This window comes from Desmodus rotundus, chromosome 9 (assembly GCF_022682495.2).
Source record: "Desmodus rotundus isolate HL8 chromosome 9, HLdesRot8A.1, whole genome shotgun sequence".
NCBI lineage: Eukaryota > Metazoa > Chordata > Mammalia > Chiroptera > Phyllostomidae > Desmodus > Desmodus rotundus.
The window spans coordinates 14,878,540-14,899,195 of NC_071395.1; the positions used below are offsets into that span (position 1 = coordinate 14,878,540).

General features: G+C 39.4%; 1 protein-coding gene across 3 annotated transcripts in view; it reads right to left on the reverse strand.

The window, feature by feature from the left end:
- The window catches only part of ANAPC10 (anaphase promoting complex subunit 10), a 46,713-nt gene that overhangs the window by 17,260 nt on the left and 8,797 nt on the right, over positions 1 to 20,656 (reverse strand). For all 3 annotated transcript variants that reach the window (XM_024569228.4, XM_045202753.3, XM_045202754.3), the window contains exon 4: positions 10,113 to 10,233. In XM_024569228.4, coding sequence (XP_024424996.1) covers positions 10,113 to 10,233 — 121 coding nt within the window. The remainder of the gene's footprint in view (positions 1 to 10,112; positions 10,234 to 20,656) is intronic.

Sequence of the window (20,656 nt, forward strand, 5' to 3'; positions counted from 1 at the left end):
CTAGCCGGTTAAAGTCCACTCCTCACCTTAAAAATGAAAATAAGGGAGGAGATGTTGGGGGCTGGGATAAGCCTGAAACAGGCTGATACAATCAGACCTGAGAGCTGCGCCGGAATAAACAGGATGCTGCGGTCAGGAGCCATGGAATCCCTCCCGCCTGAACATGCAGGTGGCACACCAATCAGTGCCTTGATCACGCGCCCGCCATGCACCCCCCGGCCAATTGCAGGCTAGAGCACGCTTTGAAGCCACCTATCCACTGCACTTCCTCTACTGCCCTCCTCTATATAACTCCCTCTGTTTTGAAATAAATTTGCAGCTTGATCAGAATCCTTTGTCTTGCTGCCGTTCTTTCGCGCCTCCTGTCCCATCCCTTTTCATCCGTTGCAGGTATATCGGCGGACCCCGTTGACTGCCTCGCAGGCCGAGGCAGTATGTCATGGATGCTATGGTTTCAAAGGATTAAATCCATATATTTAATCCAACGCCAATGGAAATTTTATTAAAATAAAAAACAAATAACTAGAAAATCCACATAGGATATATGCTCTGTCTAGTTTTGGACAATTGATATTGAAATTCCAAATACCAACATCAATTTGTTTAAACCACTTCCCACTTCTATCCAACAGTAAGAAACTGAATCCCAAACAACTATCTACTATTACTGGAACACGCCTTAACAAAGATAAGACACATTCATCTAGTACACTTTGACCTTGGGAAGTCATGTATGAGCAAGGATAAGGCAAGCAGCCACAGAACTGGAGAAAAGAAGTATGGAAGGACATAAACTTACACTGACTGAAAAACCTCCTATGCATTTGGTATATTACAGATGTTCTTACACATCTTAGCTCATCCAGTCTTCGCAACTACCCAGACAAGATAGGCATTTCGATTCTCATTTTCTAAGTAAATAAACAGGGGCTCAGAAAGAACAGAGAACCCTGACCTGTATCACAAAACAAAGACCTGGTAGTAACAAGATCCCCACTCTGCTCTAACAGACTCCAAAACCCACAATTAAAGCAGCATGTCCCGAAGACAATCGAGAAACACGGTCCTTCCTCTGGCTCAGGGCTCATCCTTCTGTCCCACTTTGAACAAGATATTTAAAACTCAGAATGCAGATTACGAAACAGACTGGGTTCTTGCCCCGTAAGCCAGGGTCAGAGAACTCCGCGTTCAGAGGTAGGTACAATCCGGCTCCAGGGGAATAGCAGCAAGTTTCAAATGGCTGCGGCTCCAGGTTAAATGGAGTTCAGTGAGTCGTGAGGACTCCAAGCCACTGACGGTCCCGGTCTCAGTCAACAGAAACTTTTCAAATTCGAACTCCACATCTGCCTTAGACAACCCTCTTTCAACACAAAGCAAGTCTCATACAAAATGTGTTTTGAAGCCAGGAGCACCTCTCAATGCCTTTCACTAATTTTCTCAGGGAAATAATAAAAGTTTAAAATGAATAAAGCTAACATTTAACAGCTAGATTTTACAACTTAGCTGAGAAAAATTTTGACCTTAAATGCACATCAGCTGCCTACATACTAAGGTAGAAGAGTAAAGGCAGGCAGAGATTTCTTTTCCTTCCTCAGTCGTTCTTACTCCTTACAGTGCCTCCGTTACCATACTGTACTTCACCTGAGCTTATCACCTTTGGGGCCATGAAAAGAGGCGAGTTATGAGTCTCCATTCCTCCAAGGCAAAGTACAATCCCTTCAGTCATCATTTCTTCTAAGGCAGCACCCTTACGAGCTCTCTTCCGGCTCTTCTGATACCACAGAACACGTCTGTGAGGGGCACACAAGGTAAAGGAGGCGGGCACCGATGCTCACGGACGCCCCGCACAGCTGTGGGGCTTGGTGCTGAGACGCCCAGGGTGGTTGTTCAGGGAAGGAGCTCGGTGGGGCTGCACTGGCTGCCCGGGGTGCGCCCTGCCTCTGTAAAGCTCTGAGAAAGAAACCCTGAACCCTATTTTTGCTTTTCACCCTTCTTCCTAAAAGTAAAAATCCTCTTTGGATTCCTCTTAGTTAGTGAAAACAGGTAATAAGAGCAAGGAATACCTCTATTTCCATTTTTCAAAAAAACTTCAACAGAGTTTTAGATTCACAGCAAAACTGAGAGGCAGGTACAGATTTCCCACATACCTCCTGCCCCACATAAGCGAAGGCCTCCCCATGACCAACACCCCCCCCACCCCCCCGCAGAGAGGCATACCAGTTACAACTGATGGACCGACGTTGATGCGTCCTCCCCCAAAGTCCAGGGATTATGGTAGAGTTCGCTCTTGGTGTTGTACATCTTATGGGTTTGGACCTATGTATATAATGACACGTCTGCACTGCTACGGCATCATACGGAGCGTCTGCGATGGGCCTAGAAGTCCTCCGTGCACTGCCTTCCCAAACACCCCCACTCCGGGCAAGCCCTGACCTAAACTGTCTTCAGTGCTGCCATTTCCAAAATGACACACAGTTGGAATTACACAGTATGCAGCCTTTTTAGAGTGGCTTCCTTCACTTACTGATATGCAGTTAAGGTTCTTCAGGACTCGACAGCTCATTTCTTTTTAGTGCTGAGTAACAACTGCTGTCTGGATGTACCAAATGTGTACGCCAGGAGCATTAGCGTTGTAAGTATCAATCAATTTTCAACAGAATATACTTAAAAAGTAAACAATTTTTAAGTATACTTCAAAAATCTATAGTTAATCGATCCCGTCACTCACCAGCCCATTTCCTCAGCTACACGCTGCAATTTTTCTCAATAATGGAAAGACATGTTTCGGTAACTTGTGATTTAGTGTGATTTAGGGTGAAGTTGACGGAATAAGCACTGCGCACTGACGCCAGCTATGCCACTGACTTCCTGGGTGGCACCGGACAGCTCACTTAGCCCCCCTGTACAAAGGGCTTGTGTGTGATTAGAAGTTGCTGACTGGTAGCCCCTGGCCACATCTAGCCTGTGAACATACCATATCTTACCAACACATTTTAAAACTTGGGGATTTCCCATTCAAATCTGTATCACTGATTTCCCTCTAAAACGTGTAATTGGCAACAATGGACCTACACTCCCGTCGGCAACAAAGGCTCAAACTGCATAGCACCTGTCTCCTTTGAGAAGGCACGAGCCCGTGGTGTCACGTTACCTCTACAGTTCCTCTCAGTTCCAACATTCTCACGTTAAAAGTCAGCCATCTAGCAAAAAGCTCCTTTAGCCTCTCTAAGTCTCAGCTTCATTTGAATGTAAGGATAGTAGTTACATCTGACTGCCACTGAGCTTGGAAAGACAGCATGAAATAGTGAGTGGTGCCGGCTCAGCTCAGTGATGTGCACGTAGAAAGTGCCTAATAAACAGCAGTGGTAACAAAAAGCACAGATAATGTCCACCGAATCTAAATCAAAACCGACATCCTGATTCTTCTCTTCCGAACTAACATTGGTCCCATAAAAATAATCGACTATTTGCCTCTAATCTTTGGAGATTATTAATTCTTCATTTTCCATATATAAAATAAGAGGCTAAAAAAAAAACGAAGGTGCTGAGTGGGCTCACTCAGTTAAAGATACACTTCAAACTGCGATACAACTGCTCAGCAGGTTTTCAGCAAGACTTGCTGCAGCTCTTTCTGCTGCTACCACTGCTCTAATCAGGGCCATTAAAATCCAATCAAAAGTTCCTGTAGGAAGAAACCCAACTGACTCGTGTACCTCTCATGAGTCACATTTCTGACAAAGGCCAAAAATTAACAACAGAACTACCGTATGACCCCGCAGTCCCGCTTCTGGGTACAGACCCCAAAGAGCTGAAAGCAGGGTTTCCAAGAGATTCTGCACACCATGTGGGTGGCAGCATTCACTATGCACAGTAGCCAAGAGATGGAAGCAAGTCAAGTGCCCATCAACAGATGGATGGACAAACATAATGTGGTGTATTATACATACAACGGAAAATTAATTAGCCTTAAAAAGGAAAAAAATTCTGTCACATGCTACAACTCAAATGAACCTTGAGGAAATTGTGCTAAGCGAAATAAGCCAGTCACAAAAAGACAAACACTCTGTGAGCCCACTATAGGAGGTATCTGAGGTAGTCAGAGTCACAGAAACAGAAAATAAAATAGTGTTTGCAGGAACAGAGAGGAGGGAAAAATAAAAAGGAGTTGTCCAATGGATCCCGATTTTCAGTTTTGCAAGATGAAAAAGTTCTGGAGGTCTGTTACATGACCATGTGAATACCCTTAACACTACTGATTTTTAAAATGTTAAGATGGTAAATGGTGTATTATGCATTTTTATCACAATTAAAATTTTGAAAAATTTTCCAAGAGAAGGAACTAACTGAGTGTGCCCAGATCATCTTTCTGAAGCAAACTAAAGGAGCATGGGTCCAGGGGAAGCCTATGGACTGCGTGCTGGGAAATTCACTAACTGCCCACTGTTTCCGACAGTGTGCCAGGTTCTCAGCCAAGTGCCTGCCTCTGCCCTGCTCAAGGGGCCACACTCGCTCGTAGACTTTCCTTATTAAAAGGGGCTGATAATCTGCATCTCTCAAAGCATGTTGTTTAACCTTTTGTAAGTACATATTTCTGTTGCATTATATCCTGCCACGAGTTAAATAGTGTTTTCATTCTGTGTTTTGTTTTCTTTGCCATGGGCTGCTACTGCTCGCATACTGCCTACCAGAAACAGTGTGGCTCTTCCACGGCTGCTGAGGAAGAGCACTTGAGACAGCGAGCTTACAGCACAACGCTCTGGAAAGAAACCTCATCAACTTCCAAGTTTACTTAAAGTGTGCACCAGCGGTACACAACCTTGCAATTCGAAGCATTATGAAGCAAGAATCCCCTTCACAATCTTCTTACTTGGCACAAATACCATGGCAGGAAAATTTGGAACTCCTGCTATTAAAACAAATTATCTCATTAGGCTGGAATCTGTAAATTCAGAAACTATTACTCCGGAAAGTGATTAAACTACTTGCAAGAACTTCCTTAGTTCAGATTTTCATTGAACAAGTTGCCTATTAAAACAACCAACAGGGGCGTGTGAAGAGCACGCTGCAGTCCTCACCCAGGCACCCCGGCCAGCTGCAGCCTCTGCGACATCACATTCCCTTGACTTTCTTATCTAGGGCAGTTCCTCTTGGCTTTTTACTTTTTCTTTTTGTTTCGTGCATTTTATACTATTTTTTAATTTGTTATTGAATGAATTGGGGTGACACTGGTTAATATAATCATGTAAGTTTCAAGTGTACATTCTTTACTATTATGTCTTCCGCCCACTGCATTGTGCGTTCACCACCCAAAGTGAAGTCTCCTTCCAGCACTATTTATTCCCCGTTTACCTAACTCTTCTACCGCCACACCCCCTCCCAGCTTTTTTCATTGGATAGTCTTTTTGTATCCTTGAATGTTAGCACTTTCACAGTTCCAGTCCTGGCACACTCCTTTTCGTTTTTCTAAAAAAATATTTTATTTATTTATTTTTAGAGAGAGGGGAAGGGAAGGGGAAAGAGAGGGAAACATCACTGTGTGGTCGCCTCTAGTGTGTCCCCCCACTAGGGACCTGGTCCACAACCCAGGCCTGTGCCCTGACTGGGAATCGAACTGGTGACTCTTTGGTTTGCAAGCTTTTCTCTTGAGCTCAGCTTAGTTAAACCAACAGCCTTAGTAAACTACTCCTAATTTTTACCTGGATACTTCCTACCTGGTCTTCCCATTGCTCTAGCCCCAGCATTCCCAAGACTGAACTTTATCACTGTTTCCTCAGTTAAAGTCGAACTCCCTGGATGACTTCTGCCTGTGTGTCTTCACCGCAACCATTATATATTCATCCCCGGAGGGAATGTAAGCTCCTCATCCCTCACGTAGCCATATTACTATCACAACAAATGTGTTGAGTGCATAGATGCTTCTTCTCCAGTCTTTCCTGCCACTCCCTCCCACCACCCAGCTCCCAGGCACACCTGATTACTTGCACTTCTGTCATCAAGCCCCGCCCTGAGGCGCCCACACCTTCACGGGCTCTGTGCCCCCTTTTAGAACGCCCCCACTTTGTTCTCCACCTGAGAGGGCTTTCTGGTTATCATGAAGAGTCAGTGGAAAACCTTTTTCAACCACTGCTGTCATATTCCATCTGTTTCGCACAGCTCCTATGACTATGTATTATTTACTTGTTAGTATCTCTCTGCCTGTCTCTTCCATCAGACTATGAGGTGCTTAAGGGCAGAGACCTGACTGACTCTGCTGTACCTCCAGCACCTCACCAGTGCCAGGCACTGAGCAAGCCCTAAGTAACTGTTTACCAAATAAAGCAAGAATTCGTCTTGTATGCGAATGCCCGACTGCATCTCTTCAAAAATCTAAGTTTGCGGTCTGAGAGACACAAGAATATTTCTTTGTTAAAAATATGAGATATTCTGTTGTGCAAAATATTTTAGTCTCAAAAGGAAATACAGTCTAAATGCATAGTTATCTCAACTCCATTTTGGAAATAAGTATATAATTATGAATAATTTTTTAATTGCATATGTTACTTTTAAGTGAGGGATAAGAGAGAATAACATTTGTGGTTTAAAAATTATGTGTACCACACCAAAGCATTCTATATTCATTTCAAACATGTTCTAAATTTAGTTATAAAAGCTGGTTTTGAAAGATATTTTCTTCTAGTTGAATTCAATAAAAAACATTTTTTCCAAAGGCTCGATAAACTAAACACTCAATCCAATTTATCTTTGCAGATAGTTCCTAAATCATTCCACTTTATATCAAGTTGTGTAAGAAAGTAAATGTGAGTAGGTTTTAACATCATTTGATAGAGACAGAATCTTTGTCTCCATCTTCTTATTCGACCACACGCATTGATGGAACTCAATTATACCAGTAAATGTCATTTTAACAGAAGAGCTGATTTATTAACCACTTCTGTCCAAGTGCCATATATAGACTCCCATAAGCACGCTACTGATTTAGTGTACAAGGAGGAGAGCCAGAGGCTCGTGTACAGGGAAGAAAGAAAAAAATATCATTAAAGCTCTGTTAACATGGAAGGCTCGTTTCAAGCCACCTTAAAAAAAATCACTTGGTAACAGCTTTATTATCCGAGGATGAAAACAAGGCTTAAAATTCAGTTAAGTGCTCAATCTTGTGCTCCATCGATATTTTATCCTTTTGTGGCAAAAGAATAAAATTTGATAACAAATTTTGGAAGCAAAATGCTAACAATGAACCAAAGGACAACTTTCACATATGCTGGGAAAGTATCTGCCTGATCTTACGTTAAGTTACCAAGTTGTTTTTCACAGAACTAATTGTGTGAGCTGTGGCTGTGTGTCTAATAAACCACTTTAGCTTTATATTTAAGTACAAATATTTCTACCATAGTTTTTTTAAAAGAAAAATATAGTCAGCTCTCTGTATCTGTGAGTTCCACATCTGCAGACTCAACCAACCACAAATGATCAAAATATTTGGGGGAAATGTTACGTTGTTGCTAACGTGTACTAGGTAGTCAGGCCTGTGAAGGCTGCCTCCACTGTGAACATGTAGAGCATTTCTGTCTTGTCATTATTCCCTGAGCAACACAGCATAAAGCTTGTTTACATAGCATTTCCATTGTATCAGGTTAGTATACATAATCTAGATATGATTTAAAGTGTATAGGAGGAAGTGTATAGGAGGATGTGCAGAGGTTATAGGCAAGTACTACCCCATTTTATATAAGGGGCTTGAACAGCAGTGGATTTGGATCGTCGGGGGTGGGGAGTGTCTGAGGGATGACTGTACTTAGTCAGCAAACTGCAAAGAACTAAGTTTTCTTAAACTTTAGCTGGAGATGTTTTCTAAAATGTTAAAATAGTCACATCTATTTGGTATAATAATATTTGTTGGCTCCTCAATCTGAATAACAAAAAATTTCCTTCACATATATTTTCCCTTCTGAGAGCAAAGAAAAAGAACAACATTAAACTAAAGTATAATGCTGAAATATAAAGGTTTACAAATTTTAAAAGCACTCATATCTTTATTCGAAAACTTCTCTTGAATGTCGTCTTGAACACAGGAGCAAGACTTACTGCAAAAAAGGGACACAACTGAAATGCTGTATTCTGAAATGACAACGACAGAAAGACTCGTGTTAAATGAGTGTTAAACCTCACTTCCATTTAGAGCTAGTCTCTCGTGTAGACGAAATAAATTATAAACATATTACAAAATGTCCTTATGTTGTTGATTTCTGATCTGCATAGGAAAGATAATTTTGACAAAAAGAAAAAAGAAAGAAAGTAGAATGAGCAGCATAACTAAATTTATCTTTGGTGTCAAAAATGTTCTATTTGGCCAAACCCAGCTGCAGTATCTGATAGCCATTAAGCAGAAACTATAAACCTCACTTCCATTTTAAGTCCCTTCTCGTATCTAGAAGTTAACATATGCATTCTAGAATAGTAAAGCAGGGGCCTCATCTCTTTGCAGAGATTTTTCAACAGAGGTAACAAGCACCTAAATATAAATTCATGCTTCATAACTGACAAGAAGGAAAACATATATATATATATGTATATATACATATATATATACACATGTATATATACATATATATATATATAAAAGAATAGTCTTTGGATAAATAACATAGTCATTAGCTTTTCTCACCCTGAACTAATTTTTTTTTACTTACTACCCAAATCACTATTAAAATTACAGAAAATAGGTTTCTAGAGTGTTTCAAGTAAACATATCCATAATTTCTAGTAAAAAAGGAAAACCTATTAAAACACTCCAATACACACTACACCCTCAAGTGGGCAAGCATCCATGGAAAAACATAAAAAGATTTAGTTGGATTTTCCACTCAGTTAAATCAGCCCTGTACCCAATGAAACGATGGCTCTAACATCTCCACGTTCACATTATTTTAATCATTTACTATTGGAGTTAGAAGAAGCAAAAAATTTTTTACATAACAATTTCGATCTTAAAAGAATTAATGTAAGAAATAAAATCGTGATCTGCTTATTTTTCCTTAAAAAACAAAGTGCTATGAGATTATTTCTTTAACTTAAAAAAAGAAAAAGGTAAACAAAATAAATCACATATAAAAACATATAATTAAAAGATGAAGTGTTCTTCATATCATGAGCTACAAAGGCAGCACTAATATTTTAAAGCAAAACACAAGAATTATGGTTCCTTAGTGAGAACTGCGGCAGAGAAGTAGTACGTTCATTCAGTTTTTCAGGAAAACAACTTACATTATCACCTGGTAATATTTAGTATTACTGGCCTCATGAGGCTGTGCGGTCACTACACAGAAATATAAACACACTTAGAATAAAATTAAGGCACTACCTAAAAGAGCCCTTATTCTATGTGGCTAATGGTTTAGCACTTAAATGATATAATAGAAGCAAAGACTAAATTAAAAGTATTCCACAATGGTCCAAATGTCATTTAAAGTTTCTCCAATTTACAACAGAACACAAAACATATATTTAACACATAAATCTAGAAATCACGTATGAAGACGTACATTTCTGAAAACGTATCAAAGAATCTGTGTGCGTGTACACACACACACACACACACACACACACACTCCAGGAAACACTAGTACAACTAAGACTGCTTCAGGTCTTGAACTCAGCAACTAAGATATGAGTCTAGTAATTAAAGGACAACAGTGACATCTAGCGAACATTTCAAACACATACCACACACACCATGAAAAATTTATTTCCAGTGTTTCACATATTTCAGTCTGTATGTCTCAAAACTTCCATAATAAAATATCGGGGAAAATTAAAGGTGACAATTAAAATTGAAAAAAAATTAAAATATAAAAGATTAAAAATGTTTTCTTAAATATCAACAATTCTACCATTAATATACAGCAGTTGGCAAAAGTAGTTTACAGCTGTATGTAAAACATAGTTTATTCTTATATTATTATTTATTAATTATTGTATTATTTTCCATACAAAAGACTGTTCTCCTACTTTTGACCACCCATGTTAACATTGAATCTGTAATTTAATATTAATATGACTATTCTTAAAAGAGCATGAGTTACATAACATATATATTTTAAAATTTAAAAACATACCCGAATTTCCTGAAGGTTGTGGAAATTATTTCCTACTCTGACTGAGATCTTGCTTGGAGTGTAGCTTTCATCAGATTTGTAGTCCGCATAAATACATAATGTCTTCACTGTTGTTTTTCTCCTAAAAGCAATAAAGTAAAAACAACAGGACCTTAATCATATAAAAAGATTATATCCAAAACATCTCATCTTCTAATTTGAAAAATAACCGTTTACTAAAACGAGTATGTAACCGAACAATTTCGCGTTCTTTTAACAATGATGAAAAGGAAGACCATGTGAGAACGCAGATACACATTTTACCTACCAGCACCTCTCACCTGGAACACCGCCAAGGGCAAGATGGGAGCAAAGAAGAACCAGTTAAGCCAAAACAGGCACCTAAGAGTGTAAACAAGCATGATGGACTTCAGTCCTTTCCATTGGTATTTCAGACAAAGAAATTATTCTAACAAGCTTAGTTTTCACTAGTTAATTACTTCATTTCCTATGTTAATACTCGAAAATAACTAGCTAAGTGAGAAATGAAGTCCAGCAAACAGAAAAGCGTTTTTTAAAAAACAGAAAGTATGATCTGGTCCTGAGCACAAAAACAAATAAAATTCTGCTGTTTTAAAAGTATGCCTATTAAGAAAGGTGAGCAAGGACTATATAACAGAAAGTTAATCACAGAAAAATGCAAGTGACCAAAAAACAAAAATACATCCAACTTTGATCTAATAATCAAAGAAACAATTTAAAACACACAGACATTAGTTTTGTTATCATATCGCAAAGCAGTAAAATGACTGAAAATATCCAAATTTGAATAGAAGAAAGTACTTTCATAGCTGGTCAGTAGGTACAGAGCCTTTCCCCCACAAATTCAACTTCTAAGAATGCTTTAAAGGACAATAAAACTACTCAAAAACAGATACAGAAAAATGTTTATTGCCCTGCAATTAAATTACCAAAAAATTACAAACAACCTAAAAATCCATCTTAGTAGGGTATCAGTTAAATAAATTATAATATATCCACTCAATAGAATACTATACAACTACTTAAAATAATCAAGCAGATACACAGTTAGGAAAAAAGTGGATTACAACACAGTATATACAAAAAGACTGCATTTTGGGGAAAGGACAATATTTTGAAGGCATATAAACATATGTATGTATAGAAAAAGAACTGCATAAAATCATACAAAAACAGTAAAAGTGACTATTTTGGTGAGGTGGAACTGTGGGAGGTCTTTATTTTCTTCTTTATGATTTCTGTTTTCTGAATTTCTTACAATAAGCATGTGTTATTTTGGTCATTAGGAAAAAAATCAGACAATTTTAAACATCAACCAAAGAACCACTAGGAAGTCCATCTAAACGTACTTTAGAAGCTGAGTTCTGGTAGAAGCCAGCACCACCGTAACCACAAAGGGCTCCCTGAACAGAAGGAGTCCGGGTCAAAAGTCAACCTATAAAAACAGCGGGGGACCTGAAGCTCTTAGTGAGGGACCAAACTTGTGCAGCCGAAGCTATTCATCAGAGAGGAATGGGGAAAGTTAAGGACTTTCCCTCAAATAATAAAGACAGATGAAGATGTAAAACACTAACTACCCAGGAACTGCTGACAGGATAAATACCATTACCAGGTTTTCAACACAGGCCAGAGTATCAAACCGACATCCGTCTGCTTCTGCAGGGCCAGGAAGGAGGCAGGAGAGGAAGCAAAGGAAGAAGGGGAAATTCTGAAGGGCATACAAAAGATCTTTTCCCTGATGGGCCATCACAGGCAGTGAAAGGTCTTTCTTACTGCAGAGACATCAAAGATTGTGAAGATTACTCTTAAGGTCTTTTTTTTAATGAAAGCAGATCCAAAGGACCAAGCTTTTTGCTCAGAATAATTTTATCTCCAAGTTATGAAATTCAGGATAACTTAGTCACTAGATCCTACAAGATAATCAGGATGAGGTTAGAAAGGCAAAGAATAATAACAATACTAATCATTGTAAAAGCAACAATGACAGCAGCAAATAGTGAGTGAATATTCTGTGTCTGGCCCAGAAGTTTATGTGTATTAATCTAATTTACTCTCAACCTTGTGATATAAGAGTTATTGTTACCTTCATTTCACTAATTAAAAAAAACCCAGTAATACTCAGGTTAATAATTGCTTAAGGTCAAAAAACAGGAGTTCAAATGTGGGTCTGTCGGTGGCACACAATCTTAAACTATCACCCTCCTACTAACTAATGGTGCTTACTTGTTCAACAGTCACTGACACCAGCTTACAGTAACATGTAAGTACTTACGCTTTTTAAAATTTTACCTACACCATGGGATGTTATCCTAAGGGCCATGTATCCCCAGAAATCATATGCAAAATGTATGCCATACACATTGATTCACGAAATTTGCAAAGGAAACTGTGACCTCACCAAAAGTTTAAAACTATTACTCCAAAAGATTTCTGTAAAGCCCTTTTAAATTATTTATAAATTTATCCCATGGTGACTTTAAAATGGCAGTGTATGGGGGAAGATTAAATGCATGGATAATGAGAAATATTATCCGCTACTCCAACTGCTCAAATCATCATCATCATAATAATCACCACAAGCTAAATGCTTTCTATATGCCAGGCATCCTGCCGAACCCTCGGATAAGGTACTGCAGGAAGGAAGAAGGAAAAGGGTAACACTTCCCATTTCTGACGACGTGAGCAGCACTCCCAGCCTCTCCTTCTATTCCCTCGCCCACTACTCCCTTTGCTTTGTTCCTTCCTGTCCCAAATTTAACAGGCGTAGGCTCTACCCAGTCTGGCACTTTCATGACTGGATGGGTCTGTTTAACTCCAGGGCTCAGTGTTAGCAAACACACGCCCCTTTCTCAAACATCGGCTCTGTCAGTTTTCTAAGGATGGTATTTGGTCTCCACCTGCTGACTCTTGAATAATCTCTCAACTGACTGGAAACCACTGAAATTGCCACAGAAGACCTTAGTGACAGAGACTCCGAATTGCCAACCTCACAGCCCCTTTTGCCTTTTATCTGCAAAACGTCCAGATTACAAGGCTACCTTCCCCAGCTTCCCTTAAAGCTAGGTATGACCAAGAGACCAAGTTATGACCAGTCAGATTTCAACCAAATGACTGAGTGAAATGAAGAAAGTTTCTTTAAGAGGAAGACATGGCCTTTTTACCTTTCCCACCTACTCCTGCCTGCTGCCTGGGACAGGACGAGATGATACAACCGTGAGGACAGGGCAGTGAGCTAAGAACAGTGAAGTGGAGAGAGAAGGAATCTGGGTCCCAAGACACTGTGGGGCTGCCATACCACTCCCGCTCTGCCAGGCTCCTCTTGTAGGAAGAGGAGAAAGAAACAAACTTCCGCCTGATTAAAACACTGTTTATTAGGAGCTCTGTTTCTAGATCTAATTCCTATTAATATGACATCACGATGCCCACATTACAGGTGAGGAAACTGAAGCTCAGATCAAAGGTTAAGCAACTAGTCCTCATTTACACATCTAGCAACGCACAGAGCCAGATTCTGTAGTCTGTGTGACTACACTGTACTCAGAGTAACTACAAACTCTTGGGGTACAAGACTTAAAACTAAAAAAACAAAGTAGTTATAAAATTGTTTATCATTTCTTGTTAACATGCTAGACACATTATTACCCAGAGACTGAGATATAAACGGAACATAAAAAGTCTGCAAACTCTCCTAAAACAAAAAGTGCACGAAGGGTTTTCATACATATAAATGATTACACTCTTCTTTGTTCCTGGCTCAAGGTGGAAAACTCCCTCTCCATGTGAGACTTTGTTTCTAATGTTGGCCACAGGATACTGAAGTTCCAGTTCTCACGGAAGGCTGAGACAACAAAGACCATGTTTTAATGGAACATGTGAGACCTTAATATAAAGTTTCAGCAGATATGGCTAAAAATAAAAGCAAAACAAACAGAAAGTCAGGGCCGTCTCCCCACGAAGAGAGAATTTTTCCAGGACTTGCCCTCCCACCGTGAACAACTAGAATAAACAGACAACACAGAGGGAAAACTGTCTGCCGAAGCAGAACCCCGGGGGTCCGAGAGAAGGGGAACTGACGAGGTGAGCCACGTGAAGACCTGACAGGATCTCCTCTCTCCCCAAGTTGAGGGAGGAGCTCTGTGGGCTGAGAAAAAGCTCCAGAAACCTGGGTGGAGTCCCCCCAAGTCTTCGACTGAATACCAGTCGGCACGTGCACAGGGTGACACTGTGCGAAGCCACGCCGAGAACGCAACTGCTCAGGAAAGAACACCTACTGGGAAGCGACAATCACAACAGCTGCCAGAGGTGACACAGGGCAGGGAATCACTGGAGTTCCCAACAACCGAAGTGGAGAGTCCAAATATCCCTACAAATACCTCGGACATCCACCTGAGATCGCAGAAGGATCAAGATTTGTAAACCACAAGGCTCATCTTGTCCTCCAGAAGTGACCTCAAAGAGTGACCTGGGAGTCACCGGGGGTAGGGGGTTCTCCCAGACCCTTTCAGAGAATCAACAAGATCACAACTAATTTCCTAATAATCCTAAGATGTTACTAGTCTTTTCCAGAATCATTCTCTTATGAGTACACAGTGGCGTTTCCCAGATGCTAGCTGACATGGGATGCTGTAGAACATTCAAGTGAAGAAACGTGGGTGAGGTTCCAACTGTGTTTGCTTACGTGAAACTCTAAAGCGATTCACAAACGACCAAAACAATAATACTCTTCTCACTATTTTTGTTTGGGAAAATACAGTTATTTTCCACTTAAAAATATTATGCTAACACAATAGGTTAAGTGTTATTTAATAAATACATACTTTTTAAGATCCTTCAGCTCTAATTTTCAATATGGTAAATACTGACAAATCCAAAAAATAAACGACAGATCTCGGAGACCTCAATGGAAGCTGAGAGTGGCATGGAAACCGGACCGCTAGAGAACTAGCGTGGGGCGCAGGGAGGGGTCCGCAAACCACAGCCACAGGCCAAAGATGGCCTGCTGCTTGTTTCTATAAATAACGTGTTCCTGAGACACAGCAACACCCGCTCACGTCCATACCGCCCACAGCTGCTTTGCACTGCAATGGCGAAGCCGAGCAGTTGGAACTGCCTGAAACATGGTGTGCGAGGCCAAAAACATTCACTTTCTATATCCCGTAACCAACAAGTTGGCTCCCCCATGCTAGAGGAAACGGTGTTCTAGACTCACTGTAAAGAGGCTTACAAATCAAGTCTCAAAAAGATCAAAATGATTTTAACTAACTTAACTGCCTGCCAGAACAAATCCTCCTTAAAAAAAAATCCAGCAATCAACAAGGTAGAATTTACTATATCCAACATCCAATCAAAAATTACTACAAAGAAGCAGAAAAATGTGACCCATAATAAAGGAAAATCAGTCAATAAAGGCAGATATAAAAAATATGATGGAATTAAAAGGACTTAAAAAAAGAAAATATAAATATCTACCTATAATTTACCTACAGGTGTTTAACCAACTCAAAACTTAGTGGCTTTAAAGAAAGAGTGATTTTCTTTATGAAGCTGCACTTGGGCAGGGCTCGGAAAGGAAGGCTCCACGGAGCGCCAGGTGTGGCAACTTGACTTGAGATCTGAAGAACCTGCCTCCAAGATGGCTCAATAATACGGCTGGCAAGTTGGTACTGGTTGTCAGCTGGGAGCTCAGCTAAGGCCTCAGGCTTTGGCTCATTTCTTTATGGGCTTCTCCATTTGATGTGGGTTTTCTCAGAGCATAGTAGATGGATACCAAGGGAGAGAATAATATAAAAGAAAAAGAACAAGGAAGAATTTGTATTGCTTTTTATGACCCAGAAATGACAGTATCATAAGATCCAGACTCTATTAGGCAAGAAAGTTTCAAAGAAGGGAACCACAGATCAGGTAGCAGCAAATTGCTGAAGAGCATGTGCAACAGGAAATGATGCTGTGAGCACTCTGGAAAGTACAGCCTGCCATAAACCTGTTCAAAGCATTTTAAAAACATAAAAAAGAGAAGAGATAAAAGATACTTTAAAAACCAAATGGAATTTCTGGACATGAGAAAAGAAATGTGAAATAGGAAATTCATTAGATGGGATTCATAGCAGTTTAAACATTGCAGAAGACAGTGAACACAGTAACAGAGCCATAGAAACTCTCCAAAGAGAAGCACAGAAAACAAAAAGCTCTCATCCCACATTAACGTGAACAGAACATCAGTGGTCGATGAGACAATATAAAGCACACTATTATGTAATTGGAGTCTTGTACCTATGATAAAGTTTAATTTATAAATAAGGCACAGTAAGAGATTAACAACTAGTAATACAATACAACAATTATAACTAATCAATGAGATATGACACCAAAGTCACAAGCAAAATAATACCCTGGAGTTCATCAAATTAAAAACTTTTATAAAAAGCCAACTCAGAGAATGGGGATAAACATTTGCAAATCATATCTGATAAGGGATTAATATCTAGAACACATAAAGAACAACTAAAATTCAACAAGAAACCAAAAAATACAACTCAAAAATGGGCAAAGAACTTGAATAGCCTTTTGTCCAAAGAAGATGTCAAATGGCCAATACTGGTAGATATAAAAAACGGGCAGACCGAAAAGCAGAACAGTGGTGACCAGAGACTGGGGAAAGGGGAGCACAGTGAGGTGCTGTTTGACAAGCACAGAGTCTCAGTTTGGGTGACAGAAAGTTCTAGACACGGACAGTGGTGATGGTTGTACAATGGTGTGAATAAACTTAATGACACTGAACCTCACACGTGCAAGTGATAAGTGTTACACATATTTTACAATAAAAACATCGCTGAAATTCACCATCTCAAAAACTAAAGAAGGGAAACCATATCATTATACAAATAGACACAAATAGCATTTGAGAAGATCCAACGGTTAGTCACCAAAAAAGTGTTAAGCATACGAGGAAGAGACGGAACTTCATCAACCTGCTAATCTAATGGGTTATATTAGTTTCTGGCCAGTAAGGATGAATAATCCTCAGCAAAAAGCTGGAGTTATCACCAAAGGCCTAGGAAGTAAGGAAGGAGTAAATGATGAATGCATCCTCAGCAAGAGCACTGCAGGTGAAGTACCACAGCATTAAGTGAGCACGGAAACCTGTTCTCCCAACCACAAAGGCATCCGTAACATAGTCAGCTTTAAACACAAGCCACGTACAAACAGCACCAGTGCTAGATCAGCAAGATAGAACTGGCAATGAGGAATTTTCCTTCCCCACTTCCATACTAGCAGGCCTGGAGCGTTCAGAAATCAGTTAATAATATGAGAGAAGACGAATAAAAGTAAGGTAGGGAAAGAGAAGCAAACCACACCTTCCCTCTTCCATTTGCAATAGGTTCAACCTTATGGAGAAAAAGAAACCTTAAAAGAAACTAAGGCAAGTCTGAGGCTTTCACTATTAGCCAGAACTGAATGTTTTCATTTTTAATCTATCTTTTGTTATTTGAAATGAAAAGAGAACTTTATATACTAGCCAAAAATGTCACACCTGCTCCTTCCCGAGTTTTTACCCAGGCCAAGGAAAGAACTTGCCCCTGATTTAAAGTAGCAATGAGGTTGAAAAGTAAATGCTGCCTTGCAATTATGCACTGCAGTCCACCTCGACACATCATTAATACATACTAATTATTCCTAAACTCTACATGCTCAATTAGCGGAGAAACTGCTACAAGAAATCAGGTATTTTCTCTGTGAAGGGGAGAATATCCAAGGAGTTAAATATTTTGTTTTATCTTAACAAAATATAAAGTCCAAACTGAACTTCTTTCAAGCTTACTTGTAACACTGTCTTCCAATATAGAAAGTCCTTTCTTTAGTACACATTGTATTAGTGAAAACACACGGAAAATCAAGGGGAAGAAAGTTGAACACTGGGCTTACGTAACAGAGACATGAAAGCTGGCTCCCCAAGAGAGAAATTTACCCAATCCTAGATTGTACCACATTTTATTTTTAGTCATAAAAATCTTTAACAATGAATTTCTACTATTTCCTTTGTTTTTTCCATTCATATTCAATGTGTAGTTGACCAGTAAAGTCCAATAATATCTGGTTGAGGTTAATGATTTCTAACGTAACCACAATTGTCTTAAGTTATTAAGCTTAGCACCCATTATTTTTTAAGTGGCATCAGTACTTTGATTTTCCGCATTTGCTCTACTTTTAAGAATAAGGGGAAATGCAATAAACTATTCAATAATTGCAAAGTTTTTTCTTAAAAAGATGTCTAAGTGCAAAAGCTGCCATGTGACGATGCGACGGATCCCAGTGTTCGTCTATAAACTACTACTTCTTCAGAGCTTAAAACTTTACAAAATTATAAACTATGAAAGTTATGAACAGTCTGCAACTTGGGGAGGAGGGGAAATTTATTGTATGATTTGGTTTAAGCAATTTACACCCATACATGTGTTGGTACTTATGTGTATATGATTTTACTACATGTATAAAGCACTTTTTGTTCAAAGTGTTTTACATAACAATGCCATTTATGGCTATCAATGTTCTCATTCAAGTAGAGGACATACTGATTTTTTCTGAAATTTTTATTTATCTCCACTGTTAAACTATCTACCTTTCTCTTGAAAACAAAGCAAGCCAGTAGAACTTTTCAATATTTTCCTTAATATTCTTCTGTTCTTCATTATTTCAGTAGATATTATTATTATTTTTCAATACATTGCTCTTCTGTATAAAACTGTATTTTCTGGAAAAACCCTGCTCTGCTAATATAATACAATTAAATTAGGACACTCGTTACACAACTTCTAAGCAACAGCCTTTGTTGTCACGGAGAAGCGAGGTACCCAAGGCTGCACAGTGCAACGGTTAAAAGGGCAGGCTCTCAGGTCAAAGTACCTGTGTTCGAACTGCAGTTCTTCCGCTCACTTGCTCTGTGACCCTGGGCAATTAAGTTCATTTATTTAAGTCTCTACTTCTGAAACTACAAAATAAAGATTAAAAATAGCTGTAAAGGTTAAATGCAGTGAATGGGAAAGTGGGTAAGACACTTAGCAAAGTATCTGGTATTTTAAGTCTTTTAACAAGTATATTAGCTGCTGTTTTTATTTGTGGTGTATACATATTTAATACCCTAAGACAGGAGCTGGCACATCACAGCCCACTGGCTGACCCCTGCCCACCACTACTCTTGGAAGATGAAGTTTAATTAGAACAGCTACATCCCGTCATTACACATGGCCCACAGCTGCTTTCCCACTATAATGGGACAAGTGAGGAATTGTAAGAGACCAGAGGGCCCACAAGGCCTAAAACATACCATCTGGCTCTTTCATAAGAAATTTGCTGATCTGTATCTATGAAGATAAAGACAAACTTACAATGCTCGATATTCCATGCAGTAATATTTTCACCAATACATCCCAAGAGCAAGGGACATAAGGAAAGAATAAACAAATGGGATCTCATCAAAATAAAAAGCTTCTGCACAGATAAAGAAAACATCAGCAAAATGAAATGGGAACCAACCATATGGGAAAATATATTTGCAAATGATACCTTGTACAAGGGCCTGATCTCCAAAATACATAAAGAACTGACACAACTGCACTCAGGAAGACAAATAACCCAATTGAAAAAATGGGCAAAGCACATGAACAGACACTTCTCCAAGGAGGACATACAGAGGGCTCAGAGACATATGAAAGAATGCTCAGCATCACTAGCCATCAGAGAAATGCAAATTCAAACCACAATGAGATACTATTTCACACCAGTAAGAATGGCCACCATAAACAAATCAACAAACAAGTGCTAGCAAGGTTGTTGAGAAAAGGGAACCCTAGTACACCGTTGGTGGGAATGCAGACTGGTGCAGCCACTGTGGAAAACAGTATGGAATTTCCTCAGAAAACTAAAGATGGAACTGCCTTTTGACCCAGCAATTCCACTGCTAGAATTATATCCTAAGAACCCTGAAACACCAATCAAAAAGAACCTATGCACCCCAATGTTCATAGCAGCACAATTTACAACAGCCAAGTGCTGGAAGCAAACTAAGTGCCCATCAGTAAATGAGTGGATCAAAAACCTGTGGTACATTTAAACATGAAGTACTACGCAGCAGAGAGAAAGAAGGAGCTTCTACCCTTTGCAACAGCATGGATGGAACTGGAGAGCATTATGCTAAGTGAAATAAGCCAGGTGGTGAAAGACAAATACCACATGATCTCACCTCTAACTGGAACATAATCAACAAAACAAACAAGCAAGCAAAATATAACCAGAGACACTGAAATAAATAACAAACTCACAGTAACCAGAGAGGCATTGGGAGGGGGATATCCAGCAAAAGAAAGGCAAAGGCCATTAAGGAACATGGATAAAGGACCCATGGACAAAGCCAAAGGGGAGTAGGACTGAGGGTGGGAGGCAGGGATGGGTGGGGCAGGGGGAAGTTGTGAGAAGAAAATGGGGACAACTGTACTTGAACAACAATAAAAAAAAATTACAATGCTATA